Source organism: Tachypleus tridentatus, chromosome 9 (assembly GCF_004210375.1).
Source record: "Tachypleus tridentatus isolate NWPU-2018 chromosome 9, ASM421037v1, whole genome shotgun sequence".
In the NCBI taxonomy this organism is placed as follows: domain Eukaryota; kingdom Metazoa; phylum Arthropoda; class Merostomata; order Xiphosura; family Limulidae; genus Tachypleus; species Tachypleus tridentatus.
The window spans coordinates 20,234,172-20,248,632 of NC_134833.1; the positions used below are offsets into that span (position 1 = coordinate 20,234,172).

The 14,461-nt window shown below is 32.5% G+C and overlaps 1 protein-coding gene across 1 annotated transcript in view; it reads right to left on the reverse strand.

The window, feature by feature from the left end:
• The window catches only part of LOC143224815 (protein TANC2-like), a 150,477-nt gene extending 136,220 nt beyond the window's left edge, over positions 1-14,257 (reverse strand). Inside the window, exon 1 of the mRNA XM_076453146.1 lies at positions 13,830-14,257. Coding sequence (XP_076309261.1) covers positions 13,830-13,839 — 10 coding nt within the window. The 5' untranslated portion in view covers positions 13,840-14,257. The remainder of the gene's footprint in view (positions 1-13,829) is intronic.
• Between the last annotated feature and the right edge of the window lie 204 nt (positions 14,258-14,461).

Sequence of the window (14,461 nt, forward strand, 5' to 3'; positions counted from 1 at the left end):
AGCTTTAATTATAAAATTTGGAGTTCGATTCCAGCGGCGGTACAAGTTTACAATAAAGCAACTCGTTTTCTATGTAAAATATTTTCTCAACCCAAACGAGTCGTTTTTGCATACATATTTCTCTACAAGTGGGTTTTCTCGACATCACTAAGAATTATTATAAATGTAAAACATAACACACGATATTTAGGTTTAGATGAGTCGCTGAATGTAATTTTGTTCAGATTACTTTGTTTTCTTTCTTACAATGTTTTAATTCTGGGAATGATATATTATTTTTGTTTGTTTACAGTTTGTTTTTTGTGCTCATTCCATTTTGTATGAATTTCTGCTTCTCGAAATCTGTTAAAATAACCCCATCTCTTAATATACAAATAGAAACTCCCAATTACAATATTACTTAAATAGTAGAACTTGTATACTTATTATACTTTATAATTCAGTTTGGTTTGTTTTGAATTCGCGCAAAGCTACACGAGGACTATCTGCGCTAGCCGTCCATAATTTAGCAGTGTAAGACTATGGTCTACTCTTTTATCAACGAATAGTGAGATTGACCGTCACATTTATAAAGCCGCCGGGTACGAGGGCGAGCATGTTTGTTGTGACGGGAATTCAAAGTCGTGACCCTTGGATTACGAGTCAAATGCCTTAGCCACCTGTCCATGTCGGACCCTTATAATTGGGTTACATTGTCCTAGGAATATTAATAATGTGGTTATACTGTTCTACAATTATTAATAATGGGGTTATACTGTTCTACAGTTGTTAATAATGGGGTTATATTGTTCTATGATTATTGATATTGAGATTATACTATTATAGTATATATATATTTATTAATAATAATAAATAAGATTGTTAATAATGTGGATATACTGTTCTACAATTATTAATAATGTGGTTATACAGTACTACAATTATTAATAATGTGGTTATACTGTACTACAATTATTAATAATGGGTTTATACTGTACTACAATTATTAATAATGTGGTTATACAGTACTACAATTATTAATAATGTGGTTATACAGTACTATAATTATTAATAATGGGTTTATACTGTACTACAATTATTAATAATGGGTTTATACTGTACTACAATTATTAATAATGGGTTTATACTGTACTACAATTATTAATAATGTGGTTATACTGTACTACAATTATTAATAATGTGGTTATACAGTACTATAATTATTAATAATGGGTTTATACTGTACTATAATTATTAATAATGGGTTTATACTGTACTACAATTATTAATAATGTGGTTATACAGTACTACAATAATTAATAATGGGTTTATACTGTACTACAATTATTAATAATGTGGTTATACTGTACTACAATTATTAATAATGTGGTTATACTGTACTACAATTATTAATAATGTGGTTATACAGTACTATAATTATTAATAATGGGTTTATACTGTACTATAATTATTAATAATGGGTTTATACTGTACTACAATTATTAATAATGTGGTTATACAGTACTACAATAATTAATAATGGGTTTATACTGTACTACAATTATTAATAATGGGTTTATACTGTACTACAATTATTAATAATGTGGTTATACAGTACTACAATTATTAATAATGTGGTTATACAGTACTATAATTATTAATAATGGGTTTATACTGTACTACAATTATTAATAATGGGTTTATACTGTACTACAATTATTAATAATGGGTTTATACTGTACTACAATTATTAATAATGTGGTTATACTGTACTACAATTATTAATAATGTGGTTATACAGTACTATAATTATTAATAATGGGTTTATACTGTACTATAATTATTAATAATGGGTTTATACTGTACTACAATTATTAATAATGTGGTTATACAGTACTACAATAATTAATAATGGGTTTATACTGTACTACAATTATTAATAATGTGGTTATACTGTACTACAATTATTAATAATGGGTTTATACTGTACTACAATTATTAATAATGGGTTTATACTGTACTACAATTATTAATAATGGGTTTATACTGTACTACAATTATTAATAATGTGGTTATACTGTACTACAATTATTAATAATGTGGTTATACTGTACTACAATTATTAATAATGGGTTTATACTGTACTACAATTATTAATAATGTGGTTATACAGTACTACAATAATTAATAATGGGTTTATACTGTACTACAATTATTAATAATGTGGTTATACAGTACTATAATTATTAATAATGTGGTTATACTGTACTATAATTATTAATAATGGGTTTATACTGTACTACAATTATTAATAGTGTGGTTATACAGTACTACAATAATTAATAATGGGTTTATACTGTACTACAATTATTAATAATGTGGTTATACAGTACTATAATTATTAATAATGGGTTTATACTGTACTACAATTATTAATAATGTGGTTATACTGTACTACAATTATTAATAATGGGTTTATACTGTACTACAATTATTAATAATGGGTTTATACTGTACTACAATTATTAATAATGTGGTTATACTGTACTACAATTATTAATAATGGGTTTATACTGTACTACAATTATTAATAATGGGTTTATACTGTACTACAATTATTAATAATGTGGTTATACAGTACTACAATTATTAATAATGGGTTTATACTGTACTACAATTATTAATAATGTGGATATACTGTACTACAATTATTAATAATGGGTTTATACAGTACTACAATTATTAATAATGTGGTTATACAGTACTACAATTATTAATAATGTGGTTATACTGTACTACAATTATTAATAATGGGTTTATACTGTACTACAATTATTAATAATGGGTTTATACTGTACTACAATTATTAATAATGTGGTTATACAGTACTACAATTATTAATAATGTGGTTATACTGTACTACAATTATTAATAATGGGTTTATACTGTACTACAATTATTAATAATGTGGTTATACTGTACTACAATTATTAATAATGTGGTTATACTGTACTACAATTATTAATAATGGGTTTATACTGTACTACAATTATTAATAATGTGGTTATACTGTACTACAATTATTAATAATGTGGTTATACTGTACTACAATTATTAATAATGGGTTTATACTGTACTACAATTATTAATAATGTGGTTATATTGTACTACAATTATTAATAATGGGTTTATACAGTACTACAATTATTAATAATGGGTTTATACTGTACTACAGTTATTAATAATGTGATTATACTGTACTACGATCTTTAATAAAGAAAGTACTATAGGGAGAAGTAACAAGATAAAAAAGTGTATTGAGATACTTAATATAGTGTATTTTTTGTTCTATCTCTTTTCAGATTGGTTACAGTTGATACATAGATGTTTCAAAAATAACAACTATCTTTATGGGATACGATATCATTCCAATATTTCACTTGAATTCACTCCTTGTGTAACAAACGTATTTTTGTACTTTACGTCTTACTATATCCTTAGAGATATATTCCAAAATACAATCTGCTATTTCTGGACTACAGCATCTGATAGCAGCGGCTACTGAGATCTCAGAGCTTAGCCTGTGAGTCATTCGGCAATGAAAACTTCCAATAGTGTCTTTCTCCATATAAAGTCTAGGAATTGGACAGTTCCTGACAGAAGTTGTTGTTGTCGTATACTAAAGCTCTAGAACCATTGGAAACTGAGCTGACCACAACAACAGAATTTGATATTTTCATAAATAAACTGGGGCAAATATCCTCAAGCAAACTTCTCAAGCTATTGTGAAATTCCTGAATGCCTCAGGATAGTTATATAACCCTAATTTTAAATAAATGTTAAGTACATGGAACTGGCTAACATTTCGTACCGAAACAATAGTTACCTCAGCTGTGACACAAATCTGAGCTGAAAATTATAATACAAACAACTGAGAAGTAAACAAGTAACTTAAAGTAAATCGAATACGGTCGCAACTGTTTTCTACTGATAAAGAAAACATCTCCAATGTGAAAGTTCTTATAACACAGTTGTAATGTGAAAGTTCTTATAGCACAGTTGTAATGTGAAAGTTCTTATGACACAGTTGTAATGTGAAAGTTCTTATAACACAGTTGTATTGTGAAAGTTCTTATAACACAGTTGTAATGTGAAAGTTCTTATAACACAGTTGTAATGTGAAAGTTATTATAACACAGTTCCAATGTGAAAGTTCTTATAACACAGTTCCAACGTGAAAGTTCTTATAACACAGTTGTAATGTGAAAGTTCTTATGACACAGTTGTAATGTGAAAGTTATTATAACACAGTTGTAATGTGAAAGTTCTTATAACACAGTTGTATTGTGAAAGTTCTTATAACACAGTTCTAATGTGAAAGTTCTTATAACACAGTTCCAATGTGGAAGTTCTTATAACACAGTTGTAATGTGAAAGTTCTTGTAACACAGTTGTTATGTGAAAGTTCTTATAACACAGTTGTATTGTGAAAGTTCTTATAACACAGTTGTAATGTGAAAGTTCTTATAACACAGTTTCAATGTGAAAGTTCTTATAATACAGTTGTAATGTGAAAGTTCTTATGACACAGTTCTGATGTGAAAGTTTTTATAACACAGTTCCAATGTGAAAGTTCTTATAACACAGTTCTAATGTGAAGTTCTTATAACACAGTTGCAATGTGAAGTTCTTATAACACAGTTGTAATGTGAAAGTTCTTATAACACAGTTTCAATGTGAAAGTTATTATAACACAGTTGCAATGTGAAAGTTCTTATAACACAGTTGCAATGTGAAAGTTCTTATAACACAGTTGCAATGTGAAAGTTCTTATAACACAGTTCTAATGTGAAAGTTCTTATAACAGTTGCAATGTGAAAGTCCTTATAACACAGTTGTAGTAGTTGTTGTTTTAATAATTGTTTTGGCGTTATTTATCCTCACATAATAATGTGTCTCACATTTTCCCAGATTAAGATGGACTACACACTAAAACTATGTAAACAGTATCCCTTTGCCGAATTTGCTAATATGCTATTAAACGAGATCAATGTTTTATTAAGTTGCGTGAAGTAAAACTAAAAAAATCCAGTGTTTGTGTGAACATAAATGAAAAATTTTGAAAAGTTAGGGTAAAGAACTTCAACCGCAAACTGTTTATATGTGAAACTTTCATCCGGATGCACTGCATTGTGAACTTAGATTGTGTATCTTTCTATCCTTCTGAAGTCTTTACCACCTTACCGATTTGTCTGTGTGCAGCGTATTTCATTATCGCATAAAACGTTTTTGCAATTATGTAAGACGCAAGTCTAGGGGTAGATGTTGTAATGGTTAAATATTTGTATTAAGGAATACTATAAAACGGTCTTTGGAATGACAGTTTTTGCTACGTCTGAACTTTGTGGATTTTAAGAAAGTTACTGATAGTGTGCATCAGGAGAGTCTATGGAGCATCTTGTGTCTGTATGATACTCCCGTTTAAGTAATCTAAATGATAAGTGCACTGTATGAAGGTTTTATGTGCAGTATATTACGTGGAAGAAGACCCCCACCTCACCTTGATTGATGTAAGTGCTAGTGCTAGACAAGGATGTATGCTCTCTATTGTTCATTGTTACTGACTGGGCCATGAAGGAGTCCACAAGGGACATGCGCACAAACATCGGATGGACATCTACGTACTATCTGGACTACGTACTATCATATCCAATACCTTTTGCCAGATGAAACAAAAAACCTCGAGTGTTAGCAGCAACTCTCAGAGGACCAGTCTGAAAGTTAGCATCATCATGACAGAATTGGCGAAGACTGAGGTAAAGTCACAGTTACAGCTGCAAATAAATGGGCAGGAAATAAGTAAAAGTCATTAGCCGGTTTACACACCTGGTATTCGTAAATGACAAGTGAAGAGGAAGAGATGTTGATGTGAATGCTTGGATCAACAATGCTAGATATGAATTGCCACAACTAAATCCATTATTAAGGTCCTAGAAGATTTCTCTCAAGACCAGACTGCGGCTCTTCATTACCAATGTAAAACATCCATACTGTTCTATGGATCAGACAACTACAAAACGGTCAAAAAAGTGACAGGAAGATAATTGTATTTATCCACGATATCTTAGCAAAATGGATGTGTATAACCGACAAGACAGGAAGGCATAATGATAGGTGCCACTAGTAGTAAATGGATGTGTTAACGCAGGACAGGAAGGCATCACGGTAGATACTACTATCAGGAAATGGATGTATATAGCTGACAGAACAAGAAGACATCATGATAGATACCATTTGCAGGAAATGGATGTATATAGCCAACAGGACAGGAAGGCATCATGATAGGTACCACTAGCAGGAAATGGATGTATATAGCTGACAGAACAAGAAGGCATCATGATAGATACCACTAGCAGGAAATGGATGTATATAGCCAACAGGACAGGAAGGCATCATGATAGGTACCACTAGCAGGAAATGGATGTATATAGCTGACAGAACAAGAAGGCATCATGATAGGTACCACTAGCAGGAAATGGATGTGTATAATTGGCAGAACAAGAAGGTATCATGGTAGATACCAGTAGCAGGAAATGGATGTATATAACCAATAGGACAGAAAGGCATCATGATAGGTACCACTAGCAGGAAATGGATGTATATAGCTGACAGAACAGGAAGGCATCATGATAGATACCACTAGCAGGAAATGGATGTATATAGCCAACAGGACAGGAAGGCATCATGATAGGTACCACTAGCAGGAAATGGATGTATATAGCTGACAGAACAGGAAGGCATCATGATAGATACTACTAGCAGGAAATGGATGCGTATAATTGGCAGAACAAGAAGGTATCATGATAGATACTACTATCAGGAAATGGATGTATATAGCTGACAGAACAAGAAGGCATCATGATAGATACTACTAGCAGGAAATGGATGTGTATAATTGGAAGAACAAGAAGGTATCATGATAGATACTACTAGCAGGAAATGGATGTATATAGCTGACAGAACAAGAAGGCATCATGGTAGATACCAGTAGCAGGAAATGGATGTATATAACCAATAGGACAGAAAGGAATCATGGTATATATCACTAGCAAGAAATGAATGTTTATAACCGATAAAACAGGAAAGCATCATGAGATTACAAGTAGGAAATAGGTGTGAATTAGCAACGTGCTAAGAAAAGTACAGTAGTGTTATAAAAGAGGTTCTGTTACCGACTCCTAAAGGAAAAGGAAAATAATGAAAACATTACGAAGGCCGACCGGAGTGAAACCAAAGTAAACTTAATCTGGAAAAAGGTTCAAGTAATGGTTCAAGATAGATGGCGCTGGTGAGGCCTTATCCCTTGGTGCGAGGAGGACTAAATAATAAATATTTTCCTTACCTGTCGTAGAATTACATTGGCAATATGTATTTATTTCCTGGATTACTGAAGTAAACGTCTGTATGACTGAAGAGGCAACTCTTGCACACTGTTATACTGCAAAATAATTCACCATTTTGGACATCTTTCATTACGAATGAAAGGGGTTAATAAATGATAAAATTTCAAATTTTCTAAGAGAACTCAACTTCATATTAAGAGTTCACAATAGCTATACTAACTAAAAACACAAATAAGGTATCATTGACTGTCTCACTACAGATTTTTGGTGACCAGAAGCTATTGAAACTTTAAACCAAAGGATGATAAACAGCACAGAGTTCATCACACATTCATTCAAAAGTGAATCATTTTGTGAAATTTGAGATGCTGTTTACGCTATCTGGTAAAAACAGATCAGAAAATGGTTTTATTTTTATCAATAGGAAACCTTCTGTTTACTCTATAGATTTCCTTCTGTTTACTTTATAGATTTCCTTCTGTTTACTCTATAGATTTCTTATTAAAATATTATCTTCTCTTACAATATTGTTATCTACTGAATTTATGACTGACAACGACAACTTTGTATTGGCAAATACCTATAACAAATAAGTATTGGATTGTATTGTGGAAAGAATCCGGTGGAACAGAGGTAAGTCTTCGGATTTACAACGCTGTAATCGTGGGTTCGATTCCCCTTGATGGTCATAGCATATAGCCTAATGTGACTTTGTTATAAGACAACACACAATTGGAAAGAAATTACCAGCTGTCTCTCTAAAATAAAATAGTCTTACATAACAAATTAAACAACAAAATAATGAGCTATTGATAAATTGTAACTGAAGACATTTTGAAAGTATAATAGAATTTTAAAATACCAGTTTATAGAGAAGGCCTTCAATAAAATAATACTGTCACTCTTTGTCTTAATTCACATTGGAGAACAGAAGAGTTTACCATGTCATGACATACCAGTCTTGTATAGCAGAACAAATTATAAAGACGTCTTATTATAAGTGTCACAAGAGATAAAGAGATATGTCAAACATAACCAATCTTAAGAAGGAACGAGGGTAGGTCAATTCACGCCTATTGTATTATAAGGTCACGGAAATAATTACGCTAGTTTATATGCATATGCCTCGAGATTAGGAAAATAAACATTAAACCTGCTTTTGACGTGTTAATATTTATACAGTTACACGAATAAAACATTAATCATAATTATTTTTAAACGTTTGTGTGTGTGTCTCTACTGTTGTTCTCACAAGCGTAGATGAAAAACGTAGCGTTGTTCCTGATGATAGATTAATGTTATACATTAACCAACTGGAAAATTAGTAAGTTGTGAAGCCTTTTATCAAAAGATCATGACGCTTCGTATTCAACAAATAAAAAGTAAATATTAAAACGCGATTCAAAAAGGTATCGCTTGTATCAAGTCAGGGATAAAGTTTTCTACAAGCGCTTTAGTCCAATCAAACCTGTGTATTGTTAATTAATTAAAATATTTTTAATGAAATGAAGAAAGTCTGATCTATTTGAAATTCTCCCTTTTTTTACTGCCTGCATTTTACGTAATCGATTTATTTTCGTTAGTGTAGAACATCTAATTAATAGAGTTTCACCTACCCCTAATCCTGATTGTTTTTAAACGCATTAAACAGTCAAGTCTGCTTTTAAAAACTCGTTTGCACTGTCCTTTTTCATTATTATTACTTGCTTCTGCATTTTGTTATCTTGTTTTGTTACGGTCTGGAGTCATCAGTACCTGTTGTACTTATAAGGCTTATGTTACAATTCATTAAACTTAATTACGACTTATTAGCCAGACCAACTGATGACTTTGTTATGAGATATTAAATTTATAATATATCTACGATAAGGCAAACAGCACTCTTATAACATAATGCCAATAACCATCAATTTATCTTTATACAAATAGAATCTTACGATCCATAATGTTATGTGAAATATTAATTATTTGCCATTTAATCCAAATTTGCAAATAAACATTTTGTAGAGATGACTTAAAGCTCACAAAATGTAATCTCAAAATAGATAGGTTCGCCAGAAATAGCCTTGAATTAATGTTGTGTAAGCACAATATATTGATGAGGTCTTGAGGTATCCTTGACCACTGCTAGGTTATTTACTTACCTTTAGAGCCTGGAACTTTGTAATTAATAGAATCGATAAAACCTCTATTAGCATCTAAGGTATTTTCAATGGGAATGAAACCTGATGAAGTTCTTTTATCTGAAGAGACGGTTTTATAACTATTTTATGTGTTAAGTGAGAGAAATGAGGATTGTGAGTTTGGCTGTGCACTGAAATTTTGTCCAGTTGTGATTACAAGCATCTGATTCAGTCTCGAAGTAGGTACCCTGTAGTAGCGTTAAGCGAAAATCGACAGATAGCAGTCGTCTGTTTATGTTATTAATAATGGTCTGCTTTGTCTATACGTCGGATACAACTGACTAAATTGGTCGGCTCCCATCCGTCTATGGTTTCTAAATGAATCAGACATCCAGATTTCTTCCTTGAGGGAAATCCGTTGCCTATAAACACTTTAAAACACTTTAATCTTTCTATTTTATCGCATAGTAGCAACTGAGACTCAATATAACATAAGCTCAGTGATAAAACGCATTTCAGATCACATGATTGGTCATCAAATACCCTTTTACTTACCAATGAACTTGTGGGATGGGCTGTTTAACATTATTTTATATTTTAATAACTTAAGAGTATCTACCCACGAAAGCAGAAAGTTTAAGGATACAAATCTAATAAGCTTTGGAGCATATGGCACACAACGTCACGGTCTACTATTAATAGTTGTTATGTTAGCAGTACTATGAAAAGTCGTATATTTTCATCGTACAATTAAATTATCTTATGAAAAAAATATGTAACTCTCAAACCAGTGCTTTTCTTCCGGTTTACTTTTCTGATAAGATTCAATATGGTTTGACTAACTAAGTAATTTGATGTAAGTTAATAATTGGACCCCCATGTGTTAATTTTAGGGTCACGTCACGAGGTAATGTCCTTCCCCCCAGTCACACAGCGGTATGCCTTTGGACTTATAACGCTAGAAATATGGTTTAGATACCCGTGGTGGGCAAGCACAGATAGCCCGTTGTGTAGTCTTATACTTAATTATACACAAAAGAAAGAACCAAAAGAAGCGAGTTGATTATTTATTGTTATTTCTTGAGTAACGACTCAACTGCTGTTTCTTTCCCATTGTATTCTTACCTCTAAGTTTCGTAAGTTAGAATTGCTATAAACACATTTGCAAAGAAGAACAAAAAGAGACAGAAGTTCATGATTTTGTTGATTAGAACTTTTTTTGGTTGTTTGTTTGCTGTTAAGCGAGAAGCTACAAATGGGTTTTTAGCGTTGTAAGCCTTCATAGTTGCTACTGAGCCACTGGGGCCCTGCTATAGCCAAGTTCTTTGTTCTGCATAGCTGTTTAAAATGTTATTGTTGCAAAAACGGAAGTAAATACTGTGCTATTGATCACTGGAATTTTCTCCAGGCTGATATCTCCTCTAATTGGTATGAGCTTCAAATCTATACAACGAACGTGAGATGGTTCACAACGGAAGCACTTTGCAGTAAAAAACAAAACAAAAGAGAGACAGAAAAGTAAGAGTAGGCATTTCAATGGATAACAATTGTTCTAACTAGGCCTATGTTATCAGAGGGTATACACGTTTTGTGTAAGTAAGTTTATCATGGTAATAAACTGTATTCAAAATGCATTATTGTTTTTATTCTTTTGTTTGAAGATTTGTAAGGAAAAAAAGTTTCGGAGAACCTACCCAGAGGTAACTTCTGTACAAGCCATGTCCCACCTCTTGTTTTTAATTACGTATTTTTCTGGACACACTGACTTCGTTTCGAATTATTCTTTCGGATTTAAAATGTCTTATAACCTTTAAAGACAGTAATAAGAATACATGCTATTACTCAATATTTTATGTTGATCATTACAAAAACAGACTCTTCCTTGTAAGCTTAAACCAACAACACTCGGTTTGGCTTAGTCATTATTAAGCAGAAAGATACGTAAGGGGGCTAGCTGTGCTTTGCCCATCACGGGTATCGAAACTCAATTTTTAATGCCGTAAGCATACAGACTTACCGCTGAGTCACTGAAAATTTTGTTGTTGTTTGTTTGTTGTGCGCAAAGCTATACAATGGACTATCTATGCTCTGCTTACAACAGGTATCGAAACGCAGTTTCTAGCGTTGTGAGTCCGCACCAGTGGGGGACACCACTGAGAAAGTACCAATAACTCTATAGTACGAAATTCCACTGACCTTTAGGTTTTTAAATAGAGATTGTTTATTGTAATACGCTGATTTTTATAGTAATTCTGTTTGATGCAAATATTGTAATTTAAGTGTTTTGATATAAGAGAACGGAATGATCAGCTATTCATTAGAAATTTAATTTTTTTATTGAGTAATTTCATTCGGATGGTATCAATGGTCGGTCATTACTTGACTGTATTTTCTATTGAATCAGTTTACCCACCTTTCGCTATAAACGTTCACTAACTGATGTGAAACCTTCAACACTCCTACTCTGCAGTACTGGTTTGGTACGTTTTGAATTTCGTGCAAAGCTACTCGAGGGCTATCTGTTCTAGCCGTCCATAATTTTGCAGTGCAAGACTAGAGTGAAGGCAGCTAGTCATCACTACCCACCGCCAACTCTTGTGCTACTCTTTTACCAACGAATAGTAGAATTGGCCATCACATTATAACGCCCTTACGGCTGAAAGGTCGAAGATGTTTGGTGTGACTTGGATTCGAAGCCGCGACTCTCTGATCACGAGTCGAGTGCCTTAACCACCTGGCCATGCCGCACTCGCTGCAGTACTGACTGTCGTTAATTTACTATATTCAGTCTCTTGTTATCATATAAATGTTACATATATATGACATTATATCTCGTGCTATTTTCATACTTGTATAATGAGATATTGCACCAATTATTATACAATGAAAATATAACTGTCCTCTTTTAATTTATTCTAACAGAACTATCGCTGAATTATTATTTACTATTAATAATTAAACACCCTTTTGTGTTTTCAATCTACGGTTTGTTGGAGATTCACTGATTTTGATTGAGCCATACTTAAGTGAATCTGGTGAAGCTGTACGTGCTCCTATTACAGTCATATGAAAGTAAATCTTATCAGGCTGTACGTGTATTTAATACAGCCATGCTCACATGACTCGTATTTGGTTGTACATGGACTCCAATGATCAATGTTACATATAAGACCCCCCGCTAGTACAGCGGTATGTCTCCGGATTTACAACGCTAAAATCAGGGGTTCGATTTCTCTCGGTAGGCTGAGCAGATAGCCCGATGTGGCTTTGCTATAAGAAAAACACAAACACGTTACACATAAATCATTTTTTAAAAGTAAATCATTTTTATACTGTAACTTTTGTTACACTCACTTTAGTAGTGTACCGACATTCAAAAACTACCAAACAGAGATTTTTGTTAAATAAAAGGCTTGGATTGCTAGCTGGTTTTAAAAACAACAACACAGGTGTTAATAAAAAAGGCTTATGCGTCGCACCTGATACAATAAATCGCCAAGTCGGAAGACTGAAATGATAAAATCAAAACTGTACTAAAACAAGAAACAAACACGCCAGTTCTAGCAGTAATTAATGGTCTTAACATGCCAAGCCTGTTGAAGGTGACAGTTGTGACTTATTTTAGGTCACATTGTCCTATATGATGTTGTCAAGGAAAGATGTAGACGCCCAAAACCTGATACTAGTCCAGCTAGAATGCAAGGAAAGTCGGCGAATGGCAATAAAAAATGTTTGTATTTCAACTTACAAAGTGTTTGTGAGTTGAAATACAACGTTCTTATAGTTTTATTAAAACAAGTTTTTAAAACTACCGTGATTCTCAACACTCGGTTTCGTTTTTACCTCCCGCCCTTTTTTAAAGCGCTTAATGAAACTACACCTACATTATTCTTTAATAAATTCTTAACGTCATATTTACAACTAATGGAGACTAAGCTATCTGAGGAAAGCTTCCAAAGATCGAACTGAATATCTTAGCTGAATGAGGTGAGACGTTTCCGGAGAGACGAACTGACGTATCTTCATGTTAAACTTCCAACTGAATATACGTAGAAAGAAAAATTCTTGAACCAACACATTTTAATCTCAGAAATTAAGAACATAGGAAAAGTATATTTAATTAGTGATACTCGTTACTGGTTTGAGTGTTAGCTTTAATCCAAATAGGTTTCTTGCTGTAATAAGAAGTTTGCAACAATAACTGGACCTTTAAATGACCATTGGAGTTTTTTTTCTTTAAAAGTGAGAAATAAACAAAAAATAATAAACCTTATTAAAAGAAAACTTTCCTTGAACATTCTAAAATCAATAGAAAAATTCTTACCTGATTCCATATGTCCGATAATCTTAGTTGATTTTGTCTTACGAGTATTTCACGTGTAAAGGGAAAACATATTATTCGTATGTTTTGAACACAAAACTACACAATGGGCTCTCTGTTTGTTCTCTGCTCACCACAGAACGAATTAACTCTGAGTTGTAGGAAGCAAGGTAGAACTCAATGGAGCGGTGAGCTCTGGTTTCCAGGGTAGTCGATTAGACCAGTCACTGTAAATGTAGTGGACTTACAGTTGTAATGAAGATTTCATAGTTAAAGCAAGTTTCGATGTTTTCTGTCTCCTAAAACCATTTTTATTTCGAAAGAGATAAACAGTTGTTAAGGTTTTCATACTAGATATTAGTGTTAACTACAGTAACGTAATAACTGTATTTTGTCCAACAACTAACTCATTATACGAACATAATAAGTCTATTCTCATGGTTACACGAGCACATTGGAACGCTTACCATAAGGAAACCTGTTGTAACGTTAACCACATACAACAGTTTCAGTGCAGAACCAATGTAGCGAGACGTCTCGAGGAAACAAGTACAGAAAACGTAAAAGTCAAAGTTAGAGGAACAGGGTAGATTACATAACAGACATATGATTATTTACATTAACCACTTCATTAA